This window comes from Astatotilapia calliptera, chromosome 22 (assembly GCF_964374335.1).
Source record: "Astatotilapia calliptera chromosome 22, fAstCal68.1, whole genome shotgun sequence".
NCBI classification, from domain to species: domain Eukaryota; kingdom Metazoa; phylum Chordata; class Actinopteri; order Cichliformes; family Cichlidae; genus Astatotilapia; species Astatotilapia calliptera.
The window spans coordinates 8,834,717-8,854,567 of record NC_137442.1 but is presented as its reverse complement, the minus strand read 5'-3'; the positions used below and the strand labels follow the sequence as shown (position 1 = coordinate 8,854,567).

Sequence of the window (19,851 nt, the reverse complement as noted above, 5' to 3'; positions counted from 1 at the left end):
AGCCAGTGTTTTCTTATTTCTTAGTTTATGTAGCCTTACTGTGACTGGTGAGACAAAGATACTCTTAAAACTCTTAATCTGTTTTCCCCCTTTTTTCTTTTTCTTTCTCTTTTCTTTTTTTTTTTTTTTTTTTTTTTGGGTAGCCATTTTTTCTTTTTATTTGGTCTTTAATACAGTTTTGTTGTTTTACTGGTGGTGGGTTACAGTCATTTTATTTAATTTCGTTTTTTTTTTTGTTTAGTTTGCGTGTAAACTTGGACATGGGAAAGTCGGCCTACGGTTGGATGATAATGAAAGATGAAAACATCCCCGGCACTGTTGTGAGGACCAGCACCATCCCCGAGGAACTGGGCCGGCTTGTCTATCTGCTGACAGACAAGACAGGTAGTGTTTAAGATTTTACTGACAATCTGAGTTTGACTGAAATTATTTGCTTCAAGAGGAGAAATGATTTGGATGCTGGTTTAGGCTGTGCATCTTCAAATGGGAGAGACTGTGAAAGCCTTATCATACCATCAAAGAAGGTGGAAGGTCTACACAAAGTGTGTGACACGTGTGTATTATAGCATTTATGGGTTTTTAATGTTAACATTTTTAAGGTGTCTAGATCCCTACTTGCAGATTAGAAAGTGATGTTACCTGATCAAAGCACATTAACCAAAAGGAAAAACAAAAAAAACTGAGAATGAGTCTTTAATGCAGCCACATTAATTTTTCCTTTATGAATTAAGCACATTTGATGATAACTGAAGTAGAAACATTTGACACTGTGGGCATGTGTGAGTTAAAACGGAGAACTGAGGAAAAATCCAGCGTTTTCAGGTGCTTCTCAGGAGTCCTCAAGTTTTCTTATTTCCCTATTGTGGCGTGTTTCACTAATAAACAAATGGCTGCTCTTTTCTAATTCTAGACGGTGTGTCAGAGTGATAAACTCCTGCTGGGGTCCTAATATGCTTCTTTGTCTTCCCCCACTGATCTAGGTAGGAATAGATTAGCTTTAGAGCCTATTTATCCAGGTTGGTAGTTAAAGTACATGGAAAAAAGAACAAACAATCAATCCATTAGAATTGGTTAACTCTGTGCCTCTAATGTTTTTGGAAGTTAGATGCCCTCTAATCAGCTTTACGCTCTATCAGCACACGTTCTGGCAACCAACATCCATTAAACAAGGCCATTGCCCCCATTTTCAAGGATTTTTCTTTTTTCTTTTGCTTTTAGTGTCTGAACATTCACTCAGTCTTTTTGTATGCAGTCTTGTCTGATAGTTAGAAAGGACACGCAGTCCATACTGGTAATGCGATTAGGTCAGTGAGAAGGCAAATGCACTACCCTGCAGGTCCCATGATATATTGGAAACTGTCTTATGAAGACGACCGCTGTGTGTGTGTGTGTGTGTGTGTGTGTGTGTGTGTGTGTGCTTTCAGAAAGGCTGAATTTCTCTTAATTTTGCTATTGTATACAGTTGTGTAATAAGAAACTCTGGATGATATAAGGTGGAGACATGGTTTATTTATATAGAGCACAAACCTAACATAAGGTTCTTAGAAGCATAGTCAAATAAACAGATTGTTTTCTGTGCTGTAGTCACAGACCTGCCTCTGGAGATCTAGGTGGTGATCCAAACTTTGCAGGATGGCTGGGAGCACAAGGTGTCAACCTTGAAGGGGATTGCTTGCACATTTAAAGCAAGGACGATTTTAGCTATTAATTTTGGGAAGCGATTAGAGCTTGCACAATAAATAAGGCATCTGATACTGTTGTAGCTTGATGGGTATCTGTGTATATGTAAGATGATACAAGAAGCTGGAGTTCAGAGATGCCAAATTAGGAGCTGCTCAGTTTCTCTCAGGGAGGATTTCATCACAGTTGTGACCAGCAATAACAAAGACTGCGGATTTGTACCGAAAATGTTATTTATGTCTTGTCTTGTTAAAACACATGACATAATGATAGTAAACACAGTACTGATATTCTACACTTGCGATGGGTCTTAAACATTATCTTTTGAGAGTTTGTTGAATTGTGATTCAGGTGCTGTGGATGTTCTGTTTGTTTTATATGGTAATGTCTAAATAATCTTCTGAACTGCAGGCACTCTGACACAAAACGAAATGATATTCAAGCGACTCCACCTGGGAACAGTATCCTATGGCACAGACACCATGGATGAGATCCAAAGCCATATAGTCCAGTCATACGCACAGGTGAGCAACCTTAATGACGTGTGGTTGAGAAAACCCAGCTACTGTTAGTCTGTGTATGTCTTAAGCACCCGAGTTAAAGGCATCTGGACTTTTAAGCCTTTTGGATTAGAGGTAAAATCTCTTCATGAACCTAAAAAAGAAGTCTGGTTGCCTTCAGCTCACCTCCATGCTGATTTGTTTGTGTGCATTAATTGGTGTGAGTGTATTTGTGTATATGAAAATAACGTCCAATATTTTAATTCACTAAAAATAAAATCTATGTAAAAATTTTTAGCACTAATTTTTTTAGCATCCATATTATGAAAAAAGACTTTTTTTTTCTTTTTTTTTTCTTTTGTAAATTTCAGAATAATGATTGTTTAGTGTGAGTGTTCGCTCAGTATTACTTTAAAACTATAACACATATGCCTAACGATAGACACTGGGTACACAATTTACTTGACTTTTGAAAATTTGTGCCCAGCATGGGCGCGTATCCAGTTAAAATTAATACTTTTTTTCCCTCAGTGTTTTCCCGCTTATTCCTGCCCCTCTCTGCGGATCAGTTTAATCAATTTTTATATTGAGCTAAGAATAAGTTTTCCAGGAAAGAAGCCCATATTGTCCATTCATCATGCGGCGTCCCTGAGAGACTCCCTGTACTGTAAGCAAGTGTTTCCTCACTGGGTGGCTCAGATCTGGCTGCAGTCTTGACAGAATGATATTGTTCGCTCTCAGCCAGCTCCAAACAGCTGGTCGAGGCTGAAACCATCTGCCCCGCACCCTTATGTCTAATCTCAGCTAATGAAAAATGACTAGTCTTTTTAGCGCAGGACAGCTGAAGCAGTGCTGATCAGCAGTGCCTCTCTCATTTGTGCTATACAATACTTTTTTCTGTACTGTACTGTCACAGTGATGTGTAAAATTTAAAGAGGATCATTTATAATATAGTCTAAAAAAACCCACCTAAAGGTCTTAATTTAATCACAACTTTTGCCTACAAGTATCTGTTGTACATTTAGAAGAAATCCTCCATTTATATCTGTGACACTGTGTTTATCTGGCTGAATGGCATAATAATCTCTGCCTGTAGATCTTTCAGTCCCTTTAGATAAAGTTTGTGTACTTACTGTACTCCTGTCAGCCCCTTTCTCTGCTCAGCAGGAGTCAAGTCTAATAATAAACCAAAGTCTAATGCTCAGTAGAGTGCAGTCCTCCTGTCAACTACAGCTGGCTCTGTGGACTGTTGTCATGCTCAGTAATCGCACACTTAAACTGATGGTTCTTGTCAAAAGAGATGAAAATGTAAAAGCCCTCAAACCAAATATAACAAGATGGAGACTATGCTGCAGTCCTCTCCTCGCTGTGTCATCTAGCTTGAACAGGTGTGTCAGATTGATAAGAACTAGCTGTTTCTTACTGTGTCTGCAGGGATAAATATATATAAATATACTCCAGATTCAGTTCTTTTAGGCACTGGATCTGGTACCTTGCAAACACATTTTTAGCCATAACTCATGAATTCACATGGATATTTCAATATTTCACAAAAATGTTTAAAAGGATAAAGTGATGACATTTTGTATACAACAGCTCAAAGGTTCATGTAACTGTGCAACACTATGCTGGCCATTGTTCCTTTACTCAGTGCCATAACACAGGAACAGCCGAGCCCAAATCTATAAAGTTCTTTTAAAAAACTAAATATTTAATACAAGTCTGGACAGAAACTGTTGTCAGCTGCAGACTGTTTGTTCTTACTTCAGGCAACTTCCCAGCCATCCAGTGGTAGTGCCACTGGTGCCACGCCATCGCGGAAGACCCAGGCATCAGGCCCAAAGGTTCGTAAGAGCGTTAGCAGCCGGATCCACGAGGCCGTGAAAGCCATCGCCCTGTGCCACAACGTCACACCGGTGTACGAGTCGCATGCCGGAGTAAACGGGGAGACTGAATCTGCAGAAGCCGACCAGGACTTCAGTGATGACAACCGCACGTATCAAGCCTCCAGCCCAGATGAGGTAGATATAAAGCACAGTGGTTATCCTGGTCGTCAAAGATTAGATTATAGCTCTATTTCCACCTCGTATTTAGCAAACTTATCTAATTTGGGTGGGTCACAGTTTTCCTCACTTGTCAAAAACAATATTTTATGACTACTTTGGGTTAACAGAGGTTAACTTGTTGTGATGCAGATTACATTTGGAGTTGGAAGCTGGCAGGGAACATAAAATAGAAAGCTAATGAATTAAATCAGCACATTGTTAAGATTGAATAACTGTCTGAATTGAACACATTACAGTGCACTACATAAAATTATTTTCTTTACCTTTTAGAGTCCATTTTTTCTACAGTCACACAGATGTGTTTAAATAATCTGTGTGTGACAAATTGTCACAATACCGCCCTTGTCATGAGTGACGTTTCTGGGTGATTCCCAGCTCATTCAGAGTCTTTGGAAAAACCCATAATATATTTTAAAGTCAGCTTCAATCTTTATTTTAGCACCTTTTAATATTTTTGTAGGAGAAAACATGCATATACTAAACAAAAGGATGCGGAAAAGGGAGATTTTGCTTTTGAAACACTCATTGTAAAAATATTTCTAATCTCTTTCTGTGTCATTTATTAGCCATCCTAAATAATCCTGCTTAGTCATAATTATCATTTCACTGGCAGAAAGTCAAAGGTCATGAACTCTTTTTAGAGGTTAAGCTTTTTAATTGTCTATATTAGCTGCCTGAGAATTTACTGCTGTAACTGAAGGAAGAATGCAGCCCGGTCCCCACGAGGATCCTCAGTGTTTCCTTTCTCCATGTAACACGAGAGCTGGATTACATGGAGAACACATAAAACACAGAAGGAAAACGACAAAAAAAGTCAGGCTTTTGTTTTGTTTTGTTTTTTTTAACAGTAGTTTAATGCAGATTGGAGGGGAGTTAATCTACCCTTAAAGGCCCACTGCAGCATTATTGGCATGTTTATCACCACTGACATGTGAAGGTTCGTAAAGCCTATGTGAGACTGGCAGAGTTTCTTTTTACCCCCTGCCACCTTTGGCAATCAAAATAAAGATAAAAGCGTATTAAAAGATAAATCTAATTTTTCTGTTTTACCTGCACTACCTCCCTCCAAGTTGATGGGTATATTTATTTATATCCCCTCTTTCTGCTCTGTCTCTCCTCCCTCTATTGTCTCACACTGCTTGGATTGATCAATATTTAATTTTCTCACTGGGAGGATGAGAGGTGTAGATCTGTGATTGTTGGTAGAACTCTCCCTTCCCCTTTCACTCTCTCCTTTGTTCTTTCTCTGTCTTTCATTTCCCTCTTCTTTTGAATCCTTCGTCTCATTGAATGCAGCATCCGATCTCAGCCGCTATACTTCTCTTAGTTTGTTTGGCCCGCTCATCATTTCGGATATCATAAGCAGTCATAAAGTGGAAGCTACTGGGATCAGAACAAAGGTCGTCCGACCTGTGGTCTGATTAGAAAAAAATATTTGAGTGTAGCCTTTAAATGTGTGTGGCTTTTTTTTTCTTTCCTACATTTTGTCACCTTTCAGGAGCTCGTATTAAATTACACACTTGGTCTTTCTGGATTGAGAAGTTTGACAATTATTGTTCAGCTGTCATTAAGATCAGGAAAATTGTGTCACTTCATCTCCAATGCAAGAAAAGAAAAGCATTGCAGCAGCTGCTATTTCACATTTAATATTCTCCTTTATAAAAAATATTTCTTTGCTACTTCCTTTTTAATGGCATACATGCAAGGCACGTCAATTTGATAGTGCCTGATCCTTCCAAGTTTGCAAAATTCTGTTGAAAAGCCAAGAAAAAGAGAAATCTTTGTGAAATTCCCCCTAAGATTCATGTCATGGGAAACACCAGGTTGGATCCATTCAGTTCCTGCAGTTGAAAAGCAGCTGAGCTGGTGGTCACTGGCTATTAATATTTGACTTCTTAGACTCTGTCATAGTGTTGATAATTTTTATTTGGAGCTAAAATCAAAAGCTTTGTGAAGATAACTCTGTGTCAAAAAAAGGTGAGATACATTATGTAAACAATATGAACATGCTGGGACATTGCTTTTTAATTTAGCTTTGCAGATTCTCAGGTAAATCCAATTTCCAAAGTTACAAAAAAAAGAATTTAGGTTCAATTCATTCAGTTCTAAAATCACCAAACTGCAATGCTTCCTCGCTAATTAAATGGTGTCGATTACACCACAATGATAATCAAGTAAATATACTTTTCCTTCCCGTTAAGTTTGCATGTGTCCCTGTGTGCTTATCAATAACAGTTAAAAATGTGTACAAATAGCAGGACGGCTGTGAAGGTTTGTTAAACTGGTTATGCAAGAACTTTTACTCAAATGCAAAAAGAAGACGCAAACTAGACGATTTATAGTTTTGTATTTGGGATAAACAAGTTACCAACAGAAGTTTCTCATGAATCCAGATGCACAATTTCTGCTCTGTCTTGAGATACTCTTTCAAATCTAAAGTGTGTCAAATGATCCCAAAATAAATTGAGCTCTTCAGGGTGCACCCTTTTATGTTACCAGTGACATTACAGCAGAAAAAAGAATTTAACTGTTAAGAGTCCACTTGCCGCTATTGTGATTTACATGGCTGCTAAAACACAGTGAACACAGTTGAAATGATTGATCGTGTTATTTAAGAACGTCTGCCATTGCAGTAAACTAGTCAGCTGCAGTCGTTTTTTTTAGTAATGTTGTAACACACGCAGTTTGAATCACATGCAATTTGTATCAAAGTTGACAAAGCTTTAAATAGTTTTTGTAGAGCTGATAAAGTAGATTAAAAGGACTCTGTTTAATGTCAGCACATGTTGTGTGTCAATTCATGTGTGTCCATGTGCAGCTATGTGAACACACACACAGGATAATGGCACACAGATGTGTGTTAAGTAAATATAGGCAGCCTTTTTACGGAGCTCAAAGGGGGAGCAGGAGAAATGATGGGGTATTAACAGGAAGTTCTAATTTGTAGGTCGGAGTATAATAACAACCTTTGAGTGAGCAAATTGAAAATGAACCCATTGAGGATTGAGTCGTGTGCAGCTGAACACTCACTCGGGGGCCGCAGTTCCTGCTGAGGGGAAAAAGAGGAAAGAGAAACAGAAAAACACTTATGTGGAGCTGAATGGGAAGAGCTCAGCAGCTCTGGAGATGCCGTAACACACTCTCATCCTTTAAGTGCATGTGAAAGTACATTTAATCAGCTTACATGTTGTCAACTTTCATCATTTTCTTTCCTACATAAAGTGATTTTCTCATTAACCTGTTAGTTTTAGTAAACATTCATCCTAAAATAAAGATTTTAAGTATTTTAATTTGATCCTCAAACATTGTGAACAAGTATATCTTGTCTGCTGTTTTATTAAAGTCAAAGCATCGAATCTTCCTCAGGTGGCGCTGGTGCGGTGGACAGAAAGCGTTGGTTTGACCCTGGTGAACAGAGACCTGACCTCCCTGCAGCTGAAGACTCCCTCTGGACAGATTCTCTCCTTTTACATCCTGCAGATCTTCCCCTTCACCTCTGAGAGCAAAAGGATGGGCATCATTGTTCGGGTGTGTATAATGATATCCTCCTTGTTGTGTGGTCTGAGTCATGCCTGTTTCTGTTATTCCTGCACATAATGAGGGCTAATTTTTAAGATAGGTTTGAACCTAATCTTGTAATTCTGTTTATTGTTGCTTCTGTTTAGCTTAGTTTCCACAGTAATGCCTTCAAATTTAGAAGAAACGTAGCTATTTTTATTTTCCAACTATTTAGGAGGAGTCAACGGGGGATATCACTTTCTACATGAAGGGTGCTGATGTTGCCATGGCGAGCATCGTCCAGTATAACGACTGGTTGGAAGAAGAGGTACAAATTTGAGTCATATTAAAGATTTTACTGGATACTTCCTGTAAATATAGTTTGGACAGAACTGGATCAAAGAAGCGCAAATTCCATTAAAGTTAGTCTTAACCAAATTTTGGTTCAGGATGAGAATCACAACAGTGAGTCGGTGACACTATTCCTGCACTCTTAAGTGTTCCATGTGTTTGCACACGGTTACTATAAGGCAGCACGCTTGGATTGGTGCAGTTTGTCAAATTAGTGCCTCAGCTAGTGCCAGATAAAGACTGTTACCTGATTGGTCTTTCTAAGATTCAGTTTCATTCTAAACACCATTAAAAAGGTCTTGAATATAACTTTGCTTATGCTGAAGGAACCTGGTTTAACTGACTCCCGGATAGGTCCCCGATTTGTAGATCTTTTAGATTGTCACTACCCGAAATTCTCAATATCTCTGGCTCAGAATTGGAGTTAGGGCTGATGTAACCAGTTTTTCTTCTTGGCTACTTGTAATTACAGTCTATGTAAAATGATGGGCAGACAGCATAATTACAGGTTTTGGAGCAGGGACAAGAAACATCGTGCTCTAATCAGTCTGTGCGCATCCTCAAAACATTTTTGTGTGAACTGTTGACGCATGCTGTTCTCACATAACATAATAGTTAAGGGATTGTGGAGCTTTAAATATAAAAGATTTTAAATACAGTTGTTGAACTCAAACTAAATAAATAAAAGTTATGCTGAAAAACACCTGCTTTAAAAATGTTATGCAATTTCATGTCTTAAAAAGGCATGTTAATTTAATGTATACTAAATGTAGTCTTTCTATAATAAAGATGATACATGTTGAATCTACTGTTTAAGTCTTAAACATTGTCACATGTGGGAACTCTGCCAGTATTTTTCTCATTTGTTTCTACTTATGTGAAGTAATAAAATAACCAACATGAATACCAAATATACGAGAGCTTAGCTGCTTATGGCATCTCTATTAATGGGGACATTTCATCAAAAGATCAACAGGCCACCTACACCAGTTTGGTGGTCGAAGGTCTTGTGCGCATATGTTCATAATTATATTGGCATTATTGAGTCATTTAGCACCGGGGGCAGCTTTTGATTTAATTAGTGACCTAGATAAAGTTGAAGTAATTACAGTATGTCATATTCTTGAACAATGGTGCTAATGATGTCCTGTTGGCCGTAATATCCCGTTGTCAGATCAACGCGCTGCAGTTACTCAGCTTGTCAATAACCAATCAAGTGGACAGATTGCCCCTATTGGTGTTTCATATCAAAAATAAACTGCCATCCATCCCTTTGTTTTACTGTCCTCTGAATTTCACCACAGGGTATGTTATTCAATATTGATTTCTTTTGGTGTTGGTAACAATATGCTGTTATTGACAGTAGTGTCTGCATGGTGTACTTGCACAGCAGCTGCTCTAATAAAAGAACTTATCTGCCCTAGATTTGATTGAAATTCATCTCAGGGAAACATTCGCAAACATTTATTGTAAATACACAACATCTTCTACTTCAGTCAAGAGCGATGAAGCTTTTGAAAGATACTTGAGACTGAAAACACCCCTGAAATAGATCTCTGATCTCCTTCCTTTCAGTGTGGGAACATGGCCAGAGAGGGCCTGAGGACTCTGGTGGTGGCGAAGAAGTGTTTATCTGAGGAGCAGTATCAGGACTTTGAGGTATGCAGGTTTATCAGTTGTTGGTTTATAAGGAACGATGTGTACCTCTTTAAATCTAATATAGTCTGCTTTGACAGCCCTCCAAATGAAAATCTAAATATGTGTTTTCACTGTACGGTCATTTTTGAGGGTGAAGTTCGTGGTTCCTCTGGACTTTTAACTTACACTTACTGATATAACTGTCATAAACAACATAATGAAAGAAGAGTAGATGAAACAAATGTTTAAGTAACTCATAAAAAAAAGGAATTCTTTGACATTAGTAAACAACCACAAACCCATCATAATCCTCAGATCACTTTCATGTTTGCCTGTAAATACATTTATTGGTTTTTGTAGTCTCTGCAGTTCAAACTACTCTAAAGGGAGACTAACAGGCGTGTCCACTATTTGCGGTTCTGAAGCTCTGAATCGCTTCATGATTTTATTCGTTATTTTTGTTCTTTCTCCTTTTTTTGTGCAGAATCGCTACAATCAAGCGAAACTGAGTATCCACGATCGAACCCTGAAGGTCGCAGCAGTGGTGGAGAGTCTCGAGCGAGAGATGGAGCTTCTGTGTCTGACTGGTGTGGAAGACCAGCTACAAGCAGACGTCAGGCCCACGCTGGAGCTGCTTAGAAATGCTGGCATCAAGGTCGGTGCAGAAATAAAACTGGACGCCAGACCGATGCTTTTTTTTTTTTTTTTTCGTCAGATCATCTCCACTTTGATTTATTTACTTTGTTGCAGTCCAACAAAACTATTAAAGTAATAGTGACATGGTAGTGTTAGTGCAAGGGAGTAAAAGAAAAAGGTGGAAGAAATAATTAAAAGATTAAAACAACTTAATTTTTCTCAATTGAGACTGAAGAAAAATTCATTTTGCTGCTTGTTAGCATTATGTTTAAACAACAATATTGATACCTTGAAGGAAAGTTGCTTAATAATTACTTCAGGAGGGATAAAAAGCAGGAAAACTATAATATTACACCTAATCAGAATTTGATGTATTTTCATGTTAATTAACCATAAAGTGTTGGAGATAACTGAAGATCTTATTTGTTTAATTTTACTCCATTTTTGTGCTGTTTCTGTAACACTTTGTGTTTCTTCATGTTGTTTTCTTCTCAGATCTGGATGCTGACTGGGGACAAGCTTGAGACGGCTACGTGCATCGCTAAAAGCTCTCATTTGGTTTCCAGGAACCAAGACATCCACGTCTTCAGACCGGTACGCTGTTTTATTTGAAAACATGAAGTGTTTGCATAAAAGGACCTGTCGGCTAGTTGGCTGCTTCACACTCTGGGTGTAACTCAGTTTTTCAGGGAGGGTGGATAAGAGATTATGGTTACCATACCACCTTTATTTTTAAAGCAGTTTAAAATAAAACTACTGTTTTAAATCGCTGTAATAATAACAATTATAATGGATTGCATTTATATAGCGCTTTTCGAGACCCTCAAAGTGCTTTACATTACAATTCGACTACTCATTCACTCTCACATTCACACACTGGTGGAGGCAAGCTACAGTTGTAGCCACAGCTGCCCTGGGGCAGACTGACAGAAGCGAGGCTGCCATATCGGCCCCTCTGGCCAACACCAGTAGGTGTCTTGCCCAGGGACACAACAACCAGGACAGACAGAGCTGGGGATCGAACCGGCAACCTTCAGGTTACGAGATGAGCTTCCAAACCCCCTGAACCACATATACAAATAGCATAAACAATAAAACATGTTAAAAATTAGGGAATTAGAAAAAATAGTAAAACAAATAGAGTCAATCTCTTAAAATGTGCCAAAGGCTTCAGCAAATAAATATGTTTTAAGAAGAGTTATAAACTCAGAAAGAGCAGAGGTCTGCCTAACGTGCAAGGGCCAATCATGCTACAACTTTGGAGCAGCTACAGCAAAAGCACGGTCACCTCTAAATTTACCCTTGGTGTTTGGCACCTTAAAGAGCTGCTGATTGGCAGACCTAAGGGAGTGGGCAGGTGTGTATGGCTGTATTAAAAACTACCGTATTTCCCGGACTACAAAGCGCACCTGAATATTAGCCGCACAAGCTAAAATCAGGGGAAAATCCTGTTTTGTACATACATTAGCCGCACCTGACTAAAAGCCGCAGGTGTTTCAATGTTGACTTATCATATGTAAGAGAATATGCACAAAGGGAATTGTCAGGAAAGAGATGGCTGTTTGGAGACACACCCCTTTTATTAATATTTTGAAAAACAAGTTATGGGTACATATTTGCACATGTAGTACATAACAGTAACCTACAGCACACCAGAAAAATAGATTCGGACTACCTTTTAGGCTCAGGTGCAGTGACACGGCTGTAACAAGAAGAAAAGTCAGTCATTCACCATCTTTCTCTTCTTCCTGCGCTCTAAAACCACCAAAGTCCTCTTCTCCAATGTCGGAAACGAACAGGCTCAGGATGGCTTCGTCATCCACTCTCCGCTTCTCTCCTTCGTTGTCACTTTCAAAACCAAAGAAATCCTCGTTGTCAGTGTCAGAGTCGAACACCCTCAGAAGGGCCGTGGCGGTGTCCTCCTCTCCATCATGCAGCAGTCCAGCCCTTCAAAATCCGTTGGTGATCGTGGATGTTTTCGCACTTTTCCACGCTGTCAGAATCCACCGGTGGAGTTGGGCATAACTTGCTTTTCGCAAGTTTATCGCCGCTCGTCATCCACGCCTCCCGCTGAATGCGTAGCGCTACTTTGAAGTTTGTTTTTCGCGCTACTTCGTACGGCACTACGTTGCCTGGTGGACGGACATGTGACTAACATACCACTCTTGAACCCCGATCCTTCCGCCAGGCAACGTAGTGCCGTACAACAGCGGAACAAACAAAACAAATCGTCTTACGATATGACAAAAATCATGGAAAATCCATAGAAAAGCCGCACCTGACTAAAAGCCGCAGGGTTCAAAGCTTGTGCAAAAAGTAGCGGCTTATAGCCCGACAATTACGGTACTTTTCTATCCACTTTTCTAAAAGCATATATATTATGTTAGCTCTTCATTTCACGATTGCATTTTGCCTCTATACAGACTGTCTACCTGCATGTAAGAGAAGCCTGCCTGCCTGATTAGTAGAAATGTGTCTATAAGTAAACTTCAAAGAGTAAATGGAAAGCTTATGGCAGTCTTGTCCACTTTGCATTTTCCAAAACAGATAGCTGTTCACTAAGATTAAATGTGCGATAACAAAAAGCCTAAATGATCTTGTGGATAATTGTATTGTGTGGCTCTCAAGCAGGTCTCAAACAGAGGAGAGGCCCATCTGGAGCTGAACGCCTTCAGAAGGAAACATGACTGTGCTCTGGTCATCTCAGGAGACTCCTTAGAGGTACTACAGCGCAGTGCAGTGACGCTTGCACAGCCGATGATGTTGAGGGTGTACTTCTTAGCCAAAACGAACACTTTGGAGTTCACCCAAGAAGTGGAGGAGTTGGAGAGGGAAAGATAATAAAAACAACTGGAACAGTGAGCTGAATTTAAAAAAAAAAAAAAAAAAAAATGAAGTTAAGCAGGAATTTAACATTTTCACTGTGTTTTCTGGTCAACAAGTTAATTTATGTCACACAACCTTTGGGGGTTTTTTTTGGTTTTTTTGTTAGTTTTTTTTAAATGTATGCTACTTCCTTTGTGGTGCTACAGGTGTGTCTGAGGTACTATGAGCACGAGTTTGTGGAGCTGGCGTGTCAGTGTCCGGCGGTGGTCTGCTGTCGCTGCTCTCCAACTCAGAAAGCTCAAATCGTCAGACTCCTCCAACAGCACACAGCCAACAGAACCTGCGCCATAGGTAAGTGTTGACAGATACAGGGGCGGCAGACCTGCTTGCCCACAAGGCATTTGGCTACGATCCACGGACAGCCTGGGAAAATCTGTTAGCGGGAGAAAATATCTGTGTGAATTTAGCCCCATCTTTTCGAGAGGAAAGTGTTTACCATTTATAAAACTCTGGTGAACAGACAAATTAAACCAGACCGATTTCATACTCGTGTTTGGGATACAAGCTGAACTGGTTTGTAAAATGCTTCAGAGAAAAACACATAATTTCACAGTCTCTTAACCGTCCCATTCCAGATGTGACCATTTAACATCACTGATTTTAGTTGGGTTAGAGGAAGATTCATGTGGTCTTAGACAGAGTATTACTGCATGTGTCCACAAGATGGCAGTGAAAACTCACTGATTTAAAAATGCCCATTCCAGCTGCTACTTCTAGAAACTGCATCATGTAATTTGTAATTTTGTGGCAGGTGATGGAGGAAATGATGTCAGTATGATCCAGGCTGCAGACTGTGGCATCGGGATTGAAGGAAAGGTAAAGCCTGCTGCACATTTCATTCAGACCTTGTGTGTCTTATCCTGGATTAGGTCCAATAACTTAATTTGGTCATAAAAACTCTAAAAACCTTGACTCAGATCCCTCAGTTATAAAACTGGTAAAACGAAGTGGCATGTCTTTAAATGTGAAGAAAAAAGAAAACGGTTGTTCTACTTTAGCTTAGCATCTTTATTCTGTTTGTTTCACATAGGAAGGGAAGCAGGCGTCGCTGGCTGCAGACTTCTCCATCACTCAGTTTAAGCACATTGGCCGCCTGCTCATGGTTCACGGCAGGAACAGCTACAAGCGTTCTGCAGCGCTTGGCCAGTTTGTCATGCACAGGGGCATGATCATCTCCACCATGCAGGTACAGCGATAGTTAAATTAAAACACAGACAAAACACTACAAATGCTGTATGTTTCTTGTTACATATTTTGAGCCTATATTTTGCTTTTGATCGTTCCTAATGAGTTCATCATGAAAGTTGTTTTGCGGTTAAAACGAAATTACAAATTCCCCACAGCGGGGACATTAAAATTCCTCATTTGGTGACTTTATGACACCAGTTTTGTGTCCTGTCCTCAGGCCGTCTTCTCCTCCGTCTTCTACTTTGCCTCTGTGCCTCTGTACCAGGGTTTCCTCATGGTCGGGTGAGTACCTGAAGTCTCATGGGGCCAGTGTAAGGACAGCTTCACAACAGCATAACCCTGATGCAAGCTTCTACAGTATTCGATCATATAACCTTCAGTTTTGTTGCCTCTCCTGTCTTCGTCTCTCATTTTTCTCTTTTTTTTTTTTTTTAATTTATTTTTTTTATACTTTGTGTGTAGGTATGCTACTATCTACACCATGTTTCCTGTATTCTCCCTGGTCCTGGACCAAGATGTGAAGCCAGAAATGGCCCTGCTCTACCCAGAGCTTTATAAGGACCTCACTAAGGTTTAATCCCATTTTTTTTTAATCTTTGGTTTTGACAGCTTTCCTTCGTTAGAATTTAAACAAGTAACAACATGTCTTTCTCTCTTTCAGGGACGTTCATTGTCTTTCAAGACTTTCCTCATTTGGGTTTTGATCAGTGTCTATCAAGGTGTGTTTTTCCTTATCATTCACTCACATTTGCTTCCTAAAATCAACTTTCAAGTTATAGCAGAACCATCTACAGCGTGATTCTATCTTTAAACTGTCAGAGCAACTCTTCAGCCACCATTTCATCATTTGTGCATTGTCTAGTAGCACAGTCCCAGGGCCCCTTCAAACCCTTGCACAGTCCGTTTCTCAGTATCTAAGGTTTCCAACTGCCATCCGCTTTTACATGCAAGCTTTTGTCTGTCCAGTAAATCGATATTTCTGTAATCGCTAAGCCATGCAGCGAGTGAGAAAGATCTATGTTCTTGCTCAAGCGTGACTTCCTGACAGCTCGAGGTTTTTAATTAAAGGCCAATACTCGGTATGTGGAAAGGAAAAAAAGCAATATGAAAGGAAGTAAATATTAGGAACTGATCGGGCATAATTTATTACAGACGTTGAGTCGGTGGAATGCGCTGTATTAAGCCAATATGAAAAAGCAATTACGTGATCAGTTATAGGCTATTAAGCTCAATTTGTGTAGTGTTATGATAAAATGAAAGGCTATCAAGATACAGCAGGCGCCCAAAGATGAGTGTGTGTCTGGACACTCAAGAGTGAGACACACTGGAAGTCATTGTGGATCCTTCAGCCTCATAAATAATGTTATTGAATCAGTCCTTATCTGCAGACACCATAATCCTTAACTCAGTGTCGCAGACCACTGTTGATGAAACTGATAGACTGGGCCAGTTAATCTTTAGAAAACAATCGTGATTTCTTAAAGGGAGATCTGGTGCACAGCAAGTCCTGAATGAATAATGAGTAATGTAATTTTAGTTAAGCCCAGACACTTAGACCAGACCTAATCGCGCAAAAAAGTTTTTAAAGTCCGCATGTTTCCTTTGGCGCCACCAGGGGGCATCCTCATGTACAGCGCGTTGGTGCTGTTTGAGTCGGAGTTCGTTCACGTGGTTGCCATCTCCTTCACGGCACTCATCCTGACTGAGCTGCTGATGGTGGCGCTGACGATCCGCACTTGGCACTGGCTCATGGTGGTGGCTGAGTTCTTCAGCCTGGGTTGCTACCTCGCCTCACTCGCCTTCCTCAACGAGTACTTTGGTAGGTATACCTTTCCTCTGAGTTTTTCACTACTGGTTTACTGACCTTTTAAACATTTAAGGTTTCAGGAGATAATAAGAATATCTTTATATTTAAAAATCCTATCAAATAGTTATATGAAAGCTTGTATGAGAACTTCTTGTTGTACTTTAATCTACTGAATATTTTCTCATTAAAATAAAACCTTAGTCTGAACAACCATGAAGAGTGATGCTAATATGCTATTTTTCAGTTGCTAAATAGTCAACTAACCTGCTTGTGAACAGCTTGAACAGTTGGTGTGAGGCTTTTACTTTTGGTTTGATACGTCCAGTATTGATTGGTCTGAGTACTTCAAGGAACCGCCTTCTTCTTCGCTGTGCCCGCTCTGTTTAGTTTGATGTAACACTACTTGGCACCTAAGTGTTGCGCTGTTGTTTAAACCCTCAGCTCTGTGCTTTTATTCCCTCCTCAGTCTTTTTCTTCTCTCTGTCTGTCCTATTTTTATTTATTTCTTCACTGCTAACTTTTTGCACTGCACTCACTGTTTCTGCTGCACTTCTTTTGCTTCTGTGTGTCGGCAACAGGCATAGGCAGGGTGTCTTTGGGAGCTTTCCTTGGTAGGTGTACAGCCTGTGAATTCACACCCCTTTCTCCTTCATCTGTCTCTGATATTATGTATCTGGTCTTGCATCTGTATGTTTGCATCATCTTATGTTCTTGGGTTTATTTTGTCGTGTGGGTCGTTTTCATCTCACGTGTTTAAGTTTTTATTTTCATGCTTTGACCAATACGCAATCACCAACATAATTTTAGAGCGCGATCATGTCGCTGTGATAAAGTCTTTATCTTTCCTTCTCCCAGACTCGTCCTTCATCACGACTTGGCCTTTCCTGTGGAAGGTGTCCGCCATCACACTCGTCAGCTGTCTTCCTCTCTACATAATCAAATACCTGAAGCGCAAATTTTCACCACCAAGCTACTCCAAGCTCTCCTCATGAGCCAAACTGGGATTATGTTTTTGTTAGGTTTGTAGTTCTGTGCAGCAATGAGCTTTGTAATTTTCGCACTTTTTGTACACACTGGTCCTCAGTGATGGACAGAGGAAACACTGGAACAATCAAAAAAAAAAAAAAAAAAAAAACTGAAAGAAAGTTGTTGGGTTTTTTTTAGGGGGGGTTTGCCACTGATACATGGAATTACTTGAAAAGATTGAGCACATAATAAAAGACTGTCAGAGGAGGGGTACAGGCGCGGTGACTGCACTTGGAAGGCCCGAAACACTTGACCCCACTTTTTCCCAAAGGGGGTCGACCTGCCTTCGTTTGTTTTAAAGCATTTAAATACATCAGCTCGTCATTTTATACAGTTCAGATGCATTACTTTCAGTGTTTAGATTTTTATTTGTGGCGTTTGGAAACTTTTTTACTATAAGTGTCACCTTTTTTTTTTTTTTTTTTTTTTTTTTTTTTTATGGTATTAATTACAGTTGCTGGGCGGTGTGTTTGAACAGTGTTGAGCTGCAGTAAGGGAGAAAAGGATGATTCACTGGTTTCTTGTGTTACTGTAAATAAAGTCTTTACATGCAGCTTTGATTGTTACTGGACTTAATGTAAAACTCGCTGTGTTTCAATCTCATACAGACGTGCATTAACCAAAAATCATTCGAGAGAAAATGCTGTTGATGTGTTGAGGGTCGAAGCTTCCTGGGACTGGCTTTGAAGTGAACTTTACATTTTTAAGACATCAATCTGTAGTCTTTGTAGTGTAGAATCAGAACTCCTAAATGTTTCCATGTTTGGCTTTGATTGTATAATTTCACACTTGTGTGCGTCTGTGGCCGTCAGTCCTCCTGTCAGCGTGGCAGCTCTGTGCCTCATTATGATGTTCATGTATTCAATCTGCATCTCAGAGGTTTAGGTTCGGTTTCTTTGCCTCCACAGCCATATCTGAACTTGAATCCTGCTGCTTTTCTTGGAGAACAAGTTTTTTCATGATGGCAAACTATAATAAGGGCCCTGATTAAACTCGCTGGCTGAAAGCTTTTAGGGCTTTATTGACAATTCGACTCTTTTGCTCCGGTTTGACTTTGACCTGCAGTGGACTTTGACATTCATCCCTTTTTAAGGAGGAATGAGTTTTATCATTGTAGTTCTTTGGGGAAAAAAATACTTTGATGCAAATTGCATTGAATGTTTGAAATTGCGATTTTCATTCTTACAAGCAGCAATTCCAGTTGTTGATTCCTGTTTTCTGTCAAGTTTCTTATGATCTTACTTTCCATGGCTGACACAGCAATTTCTAACCGTATGTCTGTTATTTATAAAAACTGGTATTGATTAAGGAGTAATAAAAAGACAATGAATACTAAAAATGTTCCTGTTTGGATTTTTCTAACTGAAAGCAGAGGCAGCCAAGGATATATTCATTGTTAGGTTTATCATCTGGCCACTAGATGGAGACAGAGACTAAATACTGGAGAGCAAATGAGTTTCAGTCATGTATGAACTTGAGTGTTGAACCTTAGGTGTTTGTTTTTTGTTTTTTTTTTACATTTAAAAACAAAACAAAGTTTCTGTAACAGATTGCAAATAGCATCTATTTGTTTCTGAGGCTCAAATGATGAAAAATGATTTAAAATCTGTGACCAGAATTTTCAAAAACTCCTAATCAAATTATTATTAAACTAAAGCTGTATTCCACCAAAGTGTATCAGGTGCATCTCAGCTGGATATTACCAAACTTAAGGAAAGAAGGGACTAGGGCGCACATATGGAGCATTTAGTTAAAGTTTAGACAATTAAGTGATTCGCCTTACTGCTAAGAAATGTTCATGTTAAATAAATTATTTAGAAAAATTAAGTGTGAAGTTTGGAATCCTTCACTTATGTCGCCACATGTAGTTGTAGAATTGTTTATGAACCTTTTCAAACCAGCAAAAAAATGCATTGGAGTTTTAGCAATTATTTAACTTATATATGAAATTAAAAATGCCATTTTCATCTGTGTTGATGCTAAAGTTTCAGACTACCTAAGATGAATTACATGCATGTTTTAAATCACTTCAAGCACCCAAACCTGTAATTGGCCCACGTTTCCATTTTTGTATTAAAATATCCCTCACCTGAGAAATGTCTACTCTACTCTATGTACAACAAGAGGAAACGTCGGTGCTTTTAAATGTGAGCCGCATGGAGGAAGCTTTAATGACTCTTTAAAAGAAACTATATGTTTTACCATGTAATCTAAGGCAGCCATTGAGCAAACAGACAATGTGCTATCAATTTTTCTCCCCATGGAGCAGGAAGTACTTTGCTGATGGAGGGTGACCCAGTGATGAATGTGATGGTCCGATGACTTCGACATGTTAAGAAAAGTTCTTTCATCTCACGCTTTTCACTTTGTGGGGAGGGGAAGAAGTGCTGCACTGCAGGTTGTGTTTTACTCTTCTTGCAACATTTATGAAAGAGTTATTGTGGTTTGTTTCCCAGACCAGCAAAAGTATAGAGTTAATGTGCTGCACAAGGAGCTTTGATGGACCGGATAATGCTCGTGGGACTAATGATTTATTGTACTAAAAGGAGAACCGCTGCAGATTTCTTAGATTCAT

The 19,851-nt window shown here is 39.4% G+C and overlaps 1 protein-coding gene across 5 annotated transcripts in view; it reads left to right on the top strand.

The window, feature by feature from the left end:
* atp9b (ATPase phospholipid transporting 9B) overlaps nt 1–18,615 on the top strand; it is a 44,467-nt gene extending 25,852 nt beyond the window's left edge. For 2 of the 5 annotated variants that reach the window (XM_026156782.2, XM_026156788.2), the window contains 18 exons: nt 242–384; nt 2,092–2,204; nt 3,950–4,201; nt 7,613–7,774; nt 7,980–8,072; nt 9,671–9,754; nt 10,218–10,388; nt 10,865–10,963; nt 12,998–13,090; nt 13,402–13,546; nt 14,007–14,071; nt 14,286–14,441; nt 14,661–14,725; nt 14,906–15,014; nt 15,105–15,162; nt 16,059–16,262; nt 16,829–16,861; nt 17,106–18,615. In XM_026156782.2, coding sequence (XP_026012567.2) covers nt 242–384; nt 2,092–2,204; nt 3,950–4,201; nt 7,613–7,774; nt 7,980–8,072; nt 9,671–9,754; nt 10,218–10,388; nt 10,865–10,963; nt 12,998–13,090; nt 13,402–13,546; nt 14,007–14,071; nt 14,286–14,441; nt 14,661–14,725; nt 14,906–15,014; nt 15,105–15,162; nt 16,059–16,262; nt 16,829–16,861; nt 17,106–17,242 — 2,182 coding nt within the window. In that variant the 3' untranslated portion in view covers nt 17,243–18,615. The remainder of the gene's footprint in view (nt 1–241; nt 385–2,091; nt 2,205–3,949; nt 4,202–7,612; nt 7,775–7,979; nt 8,073–9,670; nt 9,755–10,217; nt 10,389–10,864; nt 10,964–12,997; nt 13,091–13,401; nt 13,547–14,006; nt 14,072–14,285; nt 14,442–14,660; nt 14,726–14,905; nt 15,015–15,104; nt 15,163–16,058; nt 16,263–16,828; nt 16,862–17,105) is intronic. The other 3 variants (XM_026156785.2, XM_026156786.2, XM_026156787.2) reach the window with 3 other exon arrangements.
* The last annotated feature ends 1,236 nt before the right edge of the window (nt 18,616–19,851 follow it).